Raw genomic sequence first — 15,601 nt, forward strand, 5'->3', positions numbered from 1 at the left:
TTATTTTTTAATAATTTTAATTTTATCAAATGGTTATTTTGGGAAGAAAAATAGAAAAGCGTGTCTAATTTGACACACAATGGTAGTATGGGAAGTCCTAATGTCACTTTTTAAAGTTTTGAGGTACAAGTGCAAAAAGTGTATAAGGGAACCTTTGGAGAATTCAAATCGAAGCAATTGCAAGTCTAAATCGAGCCTATATGACATGAAAAATCAATATAAATACTCTTAACACTCCACATTTTCCATAGATTCAATACATCAAACTAGATACATATCATATTCATGGAATACGTGTTACTTTCAAGATGCATTGATGGTGAAAATGGAAAACACGCGAGACTCAAAATCTCATGCTAAATTAAATAGCGTGAGGTTCAAGTCCTCTTCAAGGCATAATATTGAGAATAATCATTGAATGAACATTTTAATAAGAGGCATATGTTGGCATTACAAACTTTTGTATCATTTTAAAGCCTGTTCTAAAGAGAATCAAGTAATTCTTGGTTGTAAATATAGGAATAGAAAAAACCGCCCGTGGATAATTTTGCTTTCGAATAGGCTTGTGATCAACCAAAATGTGTATTATTCATATAGGATGTGATGCCCCCAAATTATTTAGGAAAAAATTAACTTTACCCTTTGAAGTTTCAGATGTATTTCAATTTAAACCCCAATGTTTAAAAATTTGCACGTTATTAATTTCAGTCTAAATGGACGAAAATCATCCCACGTTCGTCTCATGTGGGATTTTTTTGCATTCCAATTTTGCACCCAATTTATATATCAAAATTACGTTATTACCCTCATTAAAACCCAAAGGCTTTTTTCTTTTTTTTTTTTTTTTTTTTTTTTTTTTTTTTTTTTTTAAGATGAGTCAACCCCGCTTTTGAACCCCACCCACACACGTACTACTCCTCCTTTTCACTCCAAAGAGGAAACTCCTGAGATGAGGCAGGCTTGCTATGCAATATTGGTTTTGGTTCTTCTAAGACCTAAGTGGACAACCCAGGTCTTGGAGCAGCCAGGAACTTGAGAATATGCCTTCGATTTTGGGTTTGGTTCAATTTAACAACCTGCAGATGCTTTTGATTCACTTTTGATTCAAACCAAGTGGATAATTTTGGGTTTGCTTTCGATGATGCAAGATGGGAAAATGCTTTCGATGATGCAGGATGAGAATATGCCCAGCAAAGGAAGATGAAGAAAAAGAGAATATGCCCATAAGTGGATGAGAGTGTTTTTCTTTTCTTTCTTTTTTTTTTTAATTTATTTTTATTTTATTTTATTTTATTATTAGGATAAATATATCATAAGTTCTTGGGTCAACACGTCAAAATTTTTATCTCCTTAAGTTTTTTTTTTTTTCGAAAATTTACTCTCTGGATCAATTGAAATGCCACTAAAATCCTTATCGTCAAAATTTTTTAACAGCAGTTAGTTTCAATCAAAACGCACCGTTTCACCTCTTTAAAATATTAATTTTTTTATTAATTTAATTTAAAAATTAAATCTAAAATAAAAAATAAAAAAAAATAAAAAAATTTAGAGAGAGCATCGACGCTCTCATCGAAGCTTATGGATACAAACAATGAAGATTTCCTCAAGGAATTCGAAGTGGATTACGGATACCAAAACGGTCCCAAGACCATCGATGAAATCCGAGCTACCGAGTTCAAAAGATTAGACTGTCAGAATTTCCCTTTTTACACTCGTTTGGAAAGACTTCAAAGTTGCTCTCTGTTTGGTTCTCACAAAATGATAAATTTTAGCTGAGAATCTTGTTGGTCGTTTTGGGTTAAATTTTTGAAATTTTAATTCTTGTATACTTGGACCAGATGGAAGCAAACTCAAATGTAGCAAGCTTGTTGTATTTTGAAGATGACCCACATGCCACAATCTTCAAGACTTTGGTGCTGCTTCTACTCAAACGAGAGAAAGAAGTAGACCATATTTACCCAACAAGAAGAAAAAAAATGATAACATCACAGAATTCTTCATTTTTTTTTCTTAAGATGAAAAAGATTCTGTGTAGAAAAAGGATCTTTTAAGATTCTCTGTGATCTTTTAAGAAACAAGGAAATGCTACTATGTTTAGAAAAAGAACTATTATTTTGTTAACACAAGTTATTATTCTTTGTAGGTTCTTTTATGTTATGGGTGGGACATACACGAATTTGGAGCTTCTTGAACACTACGAGTTTCTACTAAACAAAACTTCCAACGACAAAGTTTTTATTCCCTTGGAACCAGAAATTTATTCCTTCACTTTATGGCCAAAGGATTCGTTGTATATTCATCAAAACAGAATGCCATCATTTTCCCTACGGTTAGCTTTACAATTATGGGCAACACTTCCTCCACTTTACAACATGAAAACAGAGGTAAGCAGAGCGTAAGATTCAATACTCAATTGCTTAATTATTTCCAATATAATTCGGAAAACAAATATAAAAAAACTTCAAAACCAGTCAAAATTCCACAGACACAATAGGCCCATTAATTAGTGATCCCTATTCATACATGTAAAGGCAACAGTTTTGCACCAAAAGAAAGATGAGTCAGTTGGGTACTCTGGGTCAATTGGGTTCACTGGGTCGAGTTCACGCTTTTCCTGGTTGATCATCCTATTGCATCGATGAATTTTTGGTAGTGCTTACCTAACATTGAGATTTGCATTGAGAATTAGTTTGAAGTCCCGTTGTTGTGTCATGCTCTAAATTTGTTTTTGGTTGTGAGAAATTATATAAATCAGATTCATAAAAAAATGTAAAACAGCTAAATTTCGAATTGTTCTGAATCAAGACCGTTCAAAATCAAGGTTCAAGGGAAAATTCAGAGCACCAACAAAATCCAAAAGTGCAGTAAATTCAAAACAGAGAGCAACTTTGAATTCTGTCCAAACGAGAGTAAAAAGGGAAATTTTGACCGTCTAATCTTTTGAACTCAGTAGCTTGGATTTCATCGATGGTCTTGGGACCATTTGGGTACCTGTAATGCGCATCGAATTCCTTGAGGAACTCTTCCTTGTCTGTATCCATGAGCTTCGATGAGAGCGTCAATGCTCTCTCTCTCTCTGGATTTTTTTTTTTAAAATTTAATTTTTAAATTAAATTAAAAAAAATTAATATTTTAATGAGGTGAAATGTGCGTTTTGATTGCACTAACGACTGTTAAAAAATTTTGACGGTAGAGATTTTATTGGCATTTCGATTTACGCAGGGAGTAAATTTTCGAAAAAAAAAACTTAGGGAGATAAAAATTTTAGTGTGTTGACCCAAAGACTTATGATATATTTACCCTTATTTTTATTTTCAATGAAGTTTAATCTCAGTATTGAAAAATATTGTTGATTCTCATTCGCACCGGCCACAATTTGGACATTGTTGGTTATATAGCAAGTTTCGACATTGTTAGTTATAAACCCCTTTAAACTCTGATATTTTCTTGCTGCTTGTGGAAAAATCTGCCCTTTCGAAAAATATTTTCAATGAAGTTTCATCTCAGCGTTGAAAATTATTGTTGATTTTTAGGTGAGAAAAGCAAGGTGAGAAAGGGGGGAAAAATATTTGTGCGGGTGGGCTGGGCTAGGCGGTGTGGGTGGGGCTCTCACTTTGAGGTGGCGGCATATTCAATACATCAAACTATAAATTTGTTGATATTTATATGGTGGTGGCTGAGTGGCGGTGGGCTGGGCGGCGGTAGCCGGTAGGCTGATATGTTGGAGAAAGAATGAGAAATGAAATAAATAAATAAAAATTGTATGATATTTGCATGAGAAAACTGTGAGAAATGAGAAAAAAATCAGTTTAGTTTCAACATGAAGGAGTATAATCCAGTGCATTCAAGATTTTTTTCTAACTTGCTCCAGGCTGACTTGTCAGTCATTTAACACTTGAAACTTCAGGAGGTAAAGTGAATTTTTTCCAATTATTTAACAATAATAATCTAAACAATAACTGCAAATTCTTTTTATTTTTTTATTTTCTTTTGAGAATCACAAAGAAACATGATAAGCGCCGAATGTTGCACATTCAAGCCCCTTAATTTGCATATGTTAATTCCTTAGCGTTGTTATTTATTTGATTTTGTTTTGTTTTTGTGTTTTCAGGTTATAAATAAAGATGCAATTAATTTCATTCATTTTGGGCTTAAAAGCACACTTTGAGAAGACCTAGAAGATATGATTAAGCTTAACCAATCATGGTTAAGTTTAATCAAATAAAGGAAGAGATTAATTCGGAATTTCTCAAATTGGAGTCAAAATCGGATTGGATTCAATTTTGGATTCTGCATATGTCTCGGTATTTTGGCCATAACTTTCAGCTCAAATATCCGATTGAGGTGATTCAAGTGGCACTGGAAAGCTAACTAAAATTTATACAAATCATTGTGAAATAGCATTTTCCTAATTCGGAGCGTCGCATTGCCAAAATTGCCCCGCAAGATAGGAACGCAATTCTGGGCGAATCCTATTCCGATTTGGACTTAGGTTTTCTTTATCATAATTGGACTTGGACTTAAATCTCCGAAATTTATAGGATTCCTAGGGCTTCTAGGACTCTCCTAAGCTCTATAAATAGGCCTCTAAGCATTGAGAAAAAAACACACCGCCTCTTAGAGCAAAATTCAGTAAATTGTCTTTGGAGCTTAGGAGATCATGAGCGGCTAAACCCCTTCGTGGGGTATTGATGTAGCCCTTTCCAAGCACAATGGTTTGATTGTATTTAATTTCTAGATTTTCAATTTATGCATGTTGATTGTATAATTATGAGGATTGCTACAATTGATTTATGTTCTTAATTATTAAATGCAATTGCTCTTAAATTCCAAAATCAATATTTGTGAAATTCTTCTCTTGTCTTAGAAAGTATTTTACTTTTATTGATCTCAAATCATTTTTGTTTTCTGTGATTATGAGGATGATGGTTATACAATGGGTTTAATTGACATATGATCAATAGGATTTGATAGGCCATGCTTAGGGAAGACGGATTGTACTACACCCTAGTTTAGTGTAATTTAGGTAGACAGTCTGTGCCAACCGAAGATGGATTACACTTATTCATTGATTGTATGTATCCTGTTATAGAATTTGATAATTTATCCCTAGGGAAGACGGGTCGTACCGCGTCTTAGTGGTTAGGTGGACAATCCGTGCCAACCGAAGATAGATTATGCTTATTCTTTAATAAGGTAGTTTCTTGTTTATTTATAACATGCATAGAATGAATTTATGGGATTAATTATGATTAACCATTGTTGTGCGGATAGAGGTGAAGTCAATATCCTACTCTCTCTCTCTTATTTTAAATCTCTTTTATTTTCATCTACTTTAGTTTTTAAGCAAATCAAATCAAAACCCCTTTTAATTAAGTTAACTTTGATCTTTTAATTTTGATAATTAAACCCTTGCAGTCCTTGAGGTTCGACACCCTCTCTATAGCCGTATCCTACAAAGATTCGTCCTATTGCGAGTGGTTATTTTTATAATTGATATTTTTGGTCACAAAAATACCACATCAAAATAACACTAAATCACAAATATAAACTAGAGCATCTAACAAACAATAAATAAATTAAAACATCATAATCATAAATTAGTAATATCACCAAACCTACCATCACTATTGTAACGACCCTGATAAAAAAACAATTAACTAGTAATTGACCCCACGGTTCGTCTCCCAGCCGTATCTCTCATGGGACAAGACTTAGAGATCATAACATCTTCTATACGAGAGACCTCAGCGGAAGACTTTTAAACTATAGGGATAGAGAGCAGTAACTAAAATAACCACACATTCATACACTAGAGTAAACATAATACCTCATACCATAAAGATAAGTCAATAATGTATCAGTCATCAAACCTTCATCAGAACAAAATATTACATCCCCAATTCATAATTGTCTTACGAAAGATCCACAGATCAAGTCTTAAGCTTAAGTAGGGCTAAAGAGATAATAATCTCGATCATGTCCGCTCGAGTAGTTCCTCCATCATCCCACATGAACTTCAACTACTCAGAGTCCATATCCTCACAAATGGCTCGGATTAGGCCCTGCGCAATCACTCATGTTTGATCCGAAGGCATTCTCGTCTAGGCTAGCTAAACCGCGCAATTATTCATAGTGGAAGGGTAAAACAAACCCTAGCTTGAAAACAGAGGGTGTTGGGTGCTCAGCCAAAAAGGCCATCTCCTAAACGTTTCTGGGCAAGCGCTCGACATAGGGATGAGCATTCGTCCAATGAGTTCCATGTGGAAAACCTCATTTGACCCACTTATTTCTCGAGCTTTCTAACAATTTCTTATACTATCAAAAGGCTTTCTAACACTATTCTAAGCATATCAGTAAGATTAAATCTAAGCAAGAGGAAACGCTAACTAACAACAAAGCTTTCAACAACTAAGTTATTAGAATGAAACTCAAGAGTAAGGATTACCTCAAATGAGCAAGTCCTCCAAGCAAACTCTACCAACACTCACAAAATCTCACCATTCTCACAAAACCAAAATGAAAGAATTTCCTTAAGCTTCTGGGGTGGTGAAAATTGAATGGGGGTGGAGAGGTATTTATAGAGGATAAGTCTGAGGGCAAAATGGTGAATAACAAAAAAGGAACGAGCGCTCGTGGTACTACAGGGAGCGAGCACTCGTGTACTGTTGCTCAGAGGGGTCAGGTAGCAGGTGACACGTGCGGATAAAAACGAGCGGTCAACAAAAGGTCAACGAGTGCTCAACCTGGTCCCCACACGAGTGTTGGTGTAAGGTTGCCAGGCGAGCGCTCGTGTGTGGTCCCCTACATGAGCATTCGTCTACTATAGCTCCAAGACCTAAAATTTCAAAAATGTCTATCCAGGTGTCCCTAGTGACCCAAAGCCCAATTAACCTTCTAGTTAAGCTATCTTAAGCCTAATTGATTATTTGTGTCACTACATCATAAACCAAAAGATAAGCTAAGTTATCAAGATAATATAGACAATTTGAAATAACTAGAGATGCATAATAAGGTTTAGAATCATCATACAGCCACAAAATAAATCCTCAAGGCTCCTTGTGGAATGCTAAATACCACCACCACATAACTACTAATGCCAAAAAACCCTTTTCCCTATGATGTGCCTCCATATAGGCCACAAGCTTCAGATTTTGACCAAAGGTAAGCTTAACCAGCTCATCCATCATTATCCTCTTATTTGGGTCTTGCTTCGCCATCCTCAAAATCTTTTGTAACACAAAGATATTTTACAAGTTGAAACACACACCGTGGTAAATCCACGAATTAGTAAGTAATAAATCCTCATGGAACACAACAATGTTGTGAACCCTCTTTTAATGCAAGTCAAAATAAAAATCACATGCAACGGTTTATAATATTTGTAATAAGACCAAAAAAAACATGTTGATATATATATAGTCATAATTGTGTTAAATATGGCCTATCCATGCCTTTAACTCCTTCATGGTAGGGTTTTCATGTCCCGTGGGACTTTTGGTACATTCTCGAGGCCTCAACAATGCATATTACAAGTCATCCCCTAGTTGCCTGATCAAGTTTGACTCCGGGTGATCCACCCCACAATGCAGGCAAGGTTGACCACACCCATTCGTGGTTGCACTAGTCATAATAACCATTAGATCCAAAGTAGACACTCACACACTCAACTATTGGTTATAAGGTCAAGTCTATATAAACTAGTATGACATGTAACATATTTATTTCACCAAATTTTCTCCATAAATTACAATGATGCTCATGGCACACAATTAGAGATTTAGTTTTATTTCATGCATGTAAATCATGACATAATAATCACACAATCATTTATTTGTATAAGTCATGTCATCATACTTATAAAATTATGGCTCATATCATCGAATTGGAAATGTTTATGACATTATAAAAATGCACATTTCATATCAACATATACATATTTGAAAATATAACTTTTAAAGTCCATGTGAGAATGTACTTACCTATCCCGTAGTAATCCTCTAATAAATTGCTCTAGTATGGGTTGACTCCCTCGTCTGCAAGGTATTCAATCATTAGTCACACCTTTAGACCAAAGATCCTATATTAAAACCTAAAAAATTAAACTTTATATGGGCGTTTTCAATCAACCTCCTTTAATAAAATGGTTGTATCTCATTTTTTTTGATATTCGATAGGGGCATTCTTGATGGCGTTGGAAAATTGATTCAAAGGTTTACAAATTCATGTTTCATTACTGCTATTACCAACGTTTACTACATCAAGACGGGTTGTAAATAGAAGATTGAAAATCTAGATAGTGTTGTTCGTTTGTAGTTGCGTTCAAACGGGCTATCAAACAAGTTTAGATAATGTTTTTGGTCTGCAATTACATTCAAAGGAGTTTTTGATAGAAGCACCCGTTTGATAACTCATCCGAATTCTATTTTATGAGGAAGTTGTGAATTCAGGTCAGTATAAGATGAAACCCTAGCCACGTTCGAACGAGTCACTTACTCATTCGAATGAAATGCAAAAATAAACTTTGTAAGTGACTTTATGTTATTGTTTTCTTAGGATTAGTAGTCTAGGTACTATAAGTATGTATTATAGTTGTTTAAAGCCTCAATTTTTTCTTTTGTTAATGTATTTTGGTTGATTATCAATAAGAAACACTATGAAAGTGGTTTTCTTTATATCATACCTTGAATCCTTGATTGAATTTTTGTTTTGGAAAGAGTTGTTTGTCTTTGTGAATCCACCACACCATGCTGCACCAGTTACCTTTCTCGAAGATAGAAGTGTGGGTGCTTCTCAGTTTTCGGACTCAACCTCTCAACCATCACCTTAGAGATGATATTCTCTCAATTGTCCCTATCAAGGATGACATCACACACCCTACGGTTGACCATGCAACAAGTGTGAAAGATGTTGTGTTATGTGGCTGCTCTTCTTCTCTTGGCTTCACGCGTATAAGTTGAACGACAAAGGAATGAGAGAGAATCACGCATTTATCTACGTCAACTACATCTTTGTAATGCCCCGTGGGAATCAATCAACTAGTAATTGATTCCATGGTTCATTTCCCAGCATTATCCTTCACAGGACGAGACTCAAAGATCTTAACCTCTCTTAAACAAGACAATACAACGAAAAACTTTAACTACAGGAATAAGAAAGCAACAACTAAATACCACAATCAAGATAACTAGAGTAGAGGTAACCACCATAGCATAATTAGATCCTCAATTGTACTAGTCAAAGACTGATCGTCAAAATAGATTACAAGCCATAAGATAATTGTCTGAACATAAGATAATAAAAAAAATGCCTAAGTTTAATTAGTGCTAGCATGATCACAATCTCTATCATCTCTGCCAGTAGGGTTCTTCCATCGTCCCATATAGACTTGAGCTAGGTCGGGTCCATGGCCTAAAAAATGACCTGGATTAGGTCCTGGGCCACCACCATTATTCTATCCAAAGGCATTATCCTCTATGCTAGCTAAACTACGCAATTTATACATAATGGAGGGAGAAAAGTAAAGGGGTAAGTCCAAAGACTTAGTGAGTAATAATGCACATAATAATCATGCCATTTAGTGATGAACTCCGTTTAGTAAATTATCAAACATTTTAAGTATGATAGTTATCTACGAATGCAGCATAAGTATAGTACACATTATAATCATGTGAATCAATGATAGTTCCATTGTATGGTCTACTCGAGATATTACTCCTTCTCAGCAGGGTTGGCGCTGTACCAATGGACCTGTAATACAATGCCGGTGCCCCGACTATTGTATGCTATCGTCCATAATACTAGCATCCCGACCGAGTCCGACCTCGGGTGGCCCACGTTACTAATGATGTACGTCCTGTAGTGACCCACCCGTTAAGGCTGTGCCAATCATGAAATAATCATTGGATCCAAAGCCCATATATCACATCCACTCACACTTTTGACCATAGAGTTTGTTGGGGATAAAATCCGCTATGGGTCCTACTATCTCTCAACAACCCTCAATTATCTCATAAGATCTCATATTATCTCAACTACCTCACATTATCTCTCCACTATTTCAAATTATCCCTTAATCACTTGAAGGAAGAAGATCGAAGGAGCAGTTACATAGAAAAACCGCATAAAAGGGAACACCAGACATTGGTACAAGGGATTGATCATTTATTTCTTAATACATTGCTAGCTCCGGCTACATTTTGACTCCATATTCAACTGCTAACTTAAGCATCAGAGGGTGTCCGGGGCCTTCCCCGAGACCCCTTTGACGCTTATTATTTTGTAGGAGCCCGGAGATTGATGATCACAAACGCCTCAAAGAATGCGAAGATCACACCAATCGGAGACTGTTATGTCAAAAAAATGCATCAACAGAGTTAACATGTATTGTAAGACCATAACCATTATCCCGCACGTACCGGTTTACTATGTCATACGATGCAATTAGTCTTGTTCGTATTTTACATGCATGCTATTACAAGTCTAATTTCTGTTATCTTGTTAAGTAACACATTTTCACAAATGATAGATGTCATAATGCAACAAAATGTATTTCATGAGAGTTGTAAAATGCATGTTTGGTATACAAAATAGTTGTACAATGCGGGAAAAGAAATGGCTAGGATTATGTGAGTTCATACTCACTTGGGTCCTATAGATCCTCTGAAAAGTCCTCCAAGGGGTCCGGGTTCTCCAAATCTATGAAAAGCCTACTATTAGTCCTAAGTCCAAACTAAAACAAACCTAAAACATGAAAATAGAAGCTATTGAACGACTGGCCAAACGATGTTCCTATGAAGTACTTCTGGGCGAGCGCTCATGCCCTAGGCCGAGCGTTCGACCAAAGAGTTCATGTAGAACCTCATTTTGGTCATACGATTTCCTAAGTAGTTCTAACATGTTCTAAGGCTACAAAAGGCCTTCTAACACTTCTTAACCAAAAACATCTTTATGCAACAAGAATAAGTCTAATGGAAAGGAAATGCTTAAAACAAGATTAAAACCTATACTTCTAGATTCCTCACAACTAAGCTATCGTAAGATATAAGGCTAGCATAACATCTTGAGAAAACTGATGTACAAATTTAATTGTACTCGCAAGCGCACGAGTCGTGTGCAATATAGTGTGTGTGCAAGTGCGAGGTCGATCCACAGGGAATTGTGTTTGTGAAATTTAATTTCTATCTAAATCAATTATATCTTAACCTAGTTCCGAATGATTTTGATCTTGAAAATAAACTAACATAAACTAAATAAAATAAAAATAATCAAAAGATAAACGACTAAGGTTTTAGAATTCACCTCACCAAATCAAAGCATACATTCTTATGTTTTCATTCATGCATCCGACAAACAATTAAACCCTATATATGTTCTATTGTTTTTTTATAAACCAATTGAATCATTCGATGAATCCATCTCTATTACAAATCACAACGAATATCCAATTGAGATCAAATCATCCATTGTATCCGTAAATCACAATGGATATAAGTCTCAATCAAATCATTCGATGTATCCGTTGGATGAAACACAACGAATATCCAACATTTTCATGATTTATAAACAACAATCAATCACAATTTTGTCACACAATTGAACTGAAACGAACATACATTACATTAAACGACGGATTTGTACGAACGAAACATAAAAATATAAAACTAATCAATGGTGAGGCTTCATCTTCAACCTTAGTTGAAGAATTAGCCTCTCATGACAAAAGAAATCATAAAGAAACTAAATTACTTCATTAAAATTAAAAACTTACAAAAGAATTCGAGTTCCAAGCTACAAAAACCCAGAAAACACGGAAAGCGACCAAGAACGGCGCTCCCGGCGCGTCTTCGTCTGATCCCCAATTGTGAGGCTTAGAGGTCTATTTATAGGGCTTAGGAGAGTCCTAGAAGCCCTAGTAATCCTAGGAATTTCGGAGATTTAAGTCCAAGCCCAATTAGAATAAAGAAAACCTAAGCCCAAATCGAAATAGGATTCGCCCAAAATTGCGGTCCTATATTGCGGCGTGATTTTAGCCTTGTGGTGCTCCGAATTGGGAAAATGCTATTTCACAATGAATTGTACAATTTTGAGTTATCTTTCCAATGCCGCTTGAATCATCTCAATCGGATATCTGAGGTGAAAGTTATGGCCAAAATACCGAGACGTATTCAGAATCCAATTTTGCATCCAATCCGATTTGACTTCAAATTGAGAAATTCCGAATTAATCATTTCCTTTATTTGATTAAACTTTAACCATGATTGGTTAAGCTTAACCATATCTTCTAGATCTTCCCAATTTGCCCTTTAAGCTTGGAATTTTTCCATAAACGCTTTATTTTCTTCCAAAAGCCTATAAAACAAAGAAAATACAAAAAGGAAGTAAAATGGCCTAATTAACCAAAACTAAAGGATTAAAACATGTAAGTTAAGGGCTGAAAATATGAATATTCTAGCACTTATCACAAGAGAGAGATGATTACCTTCCCAAAGCAAGAATTCTCAAGCAACTCCTCCTTCCTCTCCAAGAACACTAAGGAAATCACTCAAGGCTCACAACAATACTCAAGCAGCAATTCTAGAGACAATAAGGCGAAAATGAGGCTTATGGGTCAAATGGGAGATCCTATTTATAGGGGAAAAAGCTAAAAGCTCCGTAGGAGCAGGCTTGCAGTGCAGCGAGCGCTAGGTACTACAGTGTCGAGCATACACGTACTATTTACCCAATGGTTTTATGGTTGCACTCGTATGCTCGGGCAATATCCAGTGGTCAACTAAAAGTCATCTTACACTCGGGTTGGTCCCTATACGAGCGCTTGTGTATTGTTTGCATGCGAGCGTTCGCGTGGTCCCCACACGAGCGTTCAGCCAGAGAGTCCAAAATTTCCAAAATGACCCTCCAGCTGTCCCTAGTGACCCAAAGATCCAATTAATCCCCTAGCCAAGCTATCTTAGCCTAGTTAATTATTTGGGTCACTACAATCTTCATCCTCACAATTGAATGGGTCAACGTCGATGGCACCATTCTCTCCATCTCTTTCATTTCCTCTTAAGTTGGCCTCCATAAGATTCATTGTTTGGCTCCTGGAACAATGATGTAACCTATGTCCTGACCAATTGCACTTAAAACACTTATCTGGACTATGTCGTGCATACAGAATATTGGACGAGGGTATTGCTAGTAAGGTCTCCCAGTATTGTTACAACTATTGGCTCCCCTACCAGTGGGAGATACAGGCTGTGTTGGAGCAACTGGCGACACTACAGGTTATTTTCCCTGATTCAGTGCAGCTCGCACTTGATCAAATGGGTTTTGCTCCATTATTGGCGCCCTAAGCCGCTCCAACTACTTTTTTGTCTGAATGGCCAAGATGACAACTTCTGTCAAAGTGAAGACTAGATGCATATACCCTGTCTTGAATGGCTACACGCAATCCTCTGACAAATCGCACCACCTGTTGTCCCTTTGTCTCCATGAGATCATTGCCGATAGACAGTCAATAGAAATCGTCTACATATGCCTGGATTGTTCGACTCCCTTCTCGGCACTCTTGGTATTGTTGAAACATCCGCTGCTCAAAGTCCGGTAGCAAGAATCGTGCTTTGACTTCATCTTCAAGAATGGCTCATGGCACTTGATGATTACTTTGATTGGTTTGGAATGACGAATGAGCGACAAGTGCAGTTTGTGAAGATGAAGTTTAAGGGGCAAGCTTGAGTATGGTGGCATAGCGCTGAGGAAAAGTTTATCATCTTTCCATAGCTCCATTGGCAAGTCTCTTCGTCAATTTTTTCGACAGTAGGGATTCTCTTCCACTCTCAATCACGAGTCAACAATTGGCCCAACAGTATGACTTTCTTGTCCTACATTTCTAACAATGCTATTTGTTTGAACTTATTCCTACTCATTTTAAAAAATAAAAAACTTTATCATCCGCCAAGAATTCACTCCTCAACGATTAACATGGTTTGTATAAAATTTTCGTTTTACTTTTTGCAGAAAAAGTAAATAAACAAAAATTGTTAAATCTTTTGGCCATCTTAAGAATGTTCATGATACTCTTTAGGCACTTTCAAAATGATCCGTAGTGGAAAGGACCTCCTTCGTTTCATCGCTCAGGTTTGGTCATTCTTGTTATGCATATTGCCCCCGAGTAATGCTCTATGCATTATAACTCTTACAGTCACTTTCACACTCCTTGTCATAGCTTACAAAATTACAAATAAATCATAATTCACTATTAATACATTTAAAATTTAATGTTGATTTTAAAAGCTGTTACGTAGAGCATATATCATTTTAATTTCCCGCTTCAGAGTTTTTAAGCCACCAACCAAATTTCAATGAGGCAAGAGTGCTCTTCTTGCTGTCCTCATGTGAATATATAGCATTTGGAGTTTGAAGTTTACCTTTTTTAAGTACTGGAAGAAGGACAATAATACATGAAGAAAGCTTTCTTATATGGAGCAATCCTCCAACATGTTTAATCATGTCCATTTTTGGTGAGGCATGATATTCCTTCATGTACGAGTCTAGGAGAACATTTCTGCCACAATCAAGTAGATGAAGCTACTGGCTATGACATACGAGTAGGTTTTCACACAACATCTCATTCTCCCACAAAATACATCTTCATATAACAGAGTTTTCATGAGAATACTCTTCACCCTAGCTAAAACTCCTAATTCAGTAAAAAAAAAAAAAGGAAAAAAAGGCACAATTTGCCCTACAAGACCAACCAAAGCAAGAAGAAGAAGAAGAAGAGCTCATGAAATTACTTAGTCAGTAAAAAAAAAAAAAAAAAACATACATCAGAATTGCCAAATATAGTACCATCTCATCAAGAAGAGGTTTCCATGTCCAGTTCCTAAGCGAAAGCCCAAAATAGAAACTTGACCAAAATCCCACCGCCCCAAATCGATCCGCAGAAGCACAAACAACCTCGTCGGAATCAAACACCAAACACTTGTAATTTATCCTATGAATTATCACCCTCACTGCTGTTCCTCTTAACAAGTGCAAAGTAACCCAAAACAGCACAAACAGCCGCCACAACATTCCCTTCCTTCAACAAAATCTTGAGCACAAATCCAACAATCTCCCTCGTAATCTTCCTCCCTTCCACAACCAAAGCCTTCCTGGGCTTCCCAAAGAAGGCAAGCAGAACCACAACAGTGATCCACGTCACCAGAGTGGCTGGAACCAGCACTGCAAGGGCTGCAACCATTGAAAGCAGCCCGAAAACTGCCCCTAGAAGCACAGAGGCGTAAATCGCCGGCCACCCAGAAGCCGACGAAGATGGCTGGGATTGTAATTTGTACCAAGAAAGTATGGATTTAAGGAAATTCCATGAAGATGTTAAAAGTATGGCGTACACTGTAACGAAAATACATACCCATGTTCTCCTTTTGCTCATAATCATAAGAAGTAACATGTACGATGATGATGATGATGATGATGCTGCTTGTGATGGTGAAGTGGGTGTGGTTTCTTGCTCATCTTTTATGTTGTCCGCCATTGAAACAGCTTGATTTTCTCCCAATTTTTTCTTCGGAAAAAAGCTCTCTCTCTCTCTCTCTCTCTTCTATTTTATTACTTCATT

At 36.4% G+C, this 15,601-nt stretch overlaps 1 protein-coding gene across 1 annotated transcript; it reads right to left on the minus strand.

Moving 5' to 3' along the window:
• Positions 1-14,461: 14,461 nt before the first annotated feature.
• Positions 14,462-15,601, minus strand: LOC132182537 (uncharacterized). The gene has a single exon (XM_059595813.2). The coding sequence runs from the start codon at positions 15,515-15,517 to the stop codon at positions 14,978-14,980; it is 540 nt and encodes a 179-aa protein (XP_059451796.2). The 5' UTR covers positions 15,518-15,601; the 3' UTR covers positions 14,462-14,977.

Source organism: Corylus avellana, chromosome 5 (genome assembly GCF_965113065.1).
Source record: "Corylus avellana chromosome 5, dhCorAvel1.hap1.2, whole genome shotgun sequence".
In the NCBI taxonomy this organism is placed as follows: domain Eukaryota; kingdom Viridiplantae; phylum Streptophyta; class Magnoliopsida; order Fagales; family Betulaceae; genus Corylus; species Corylus avellana.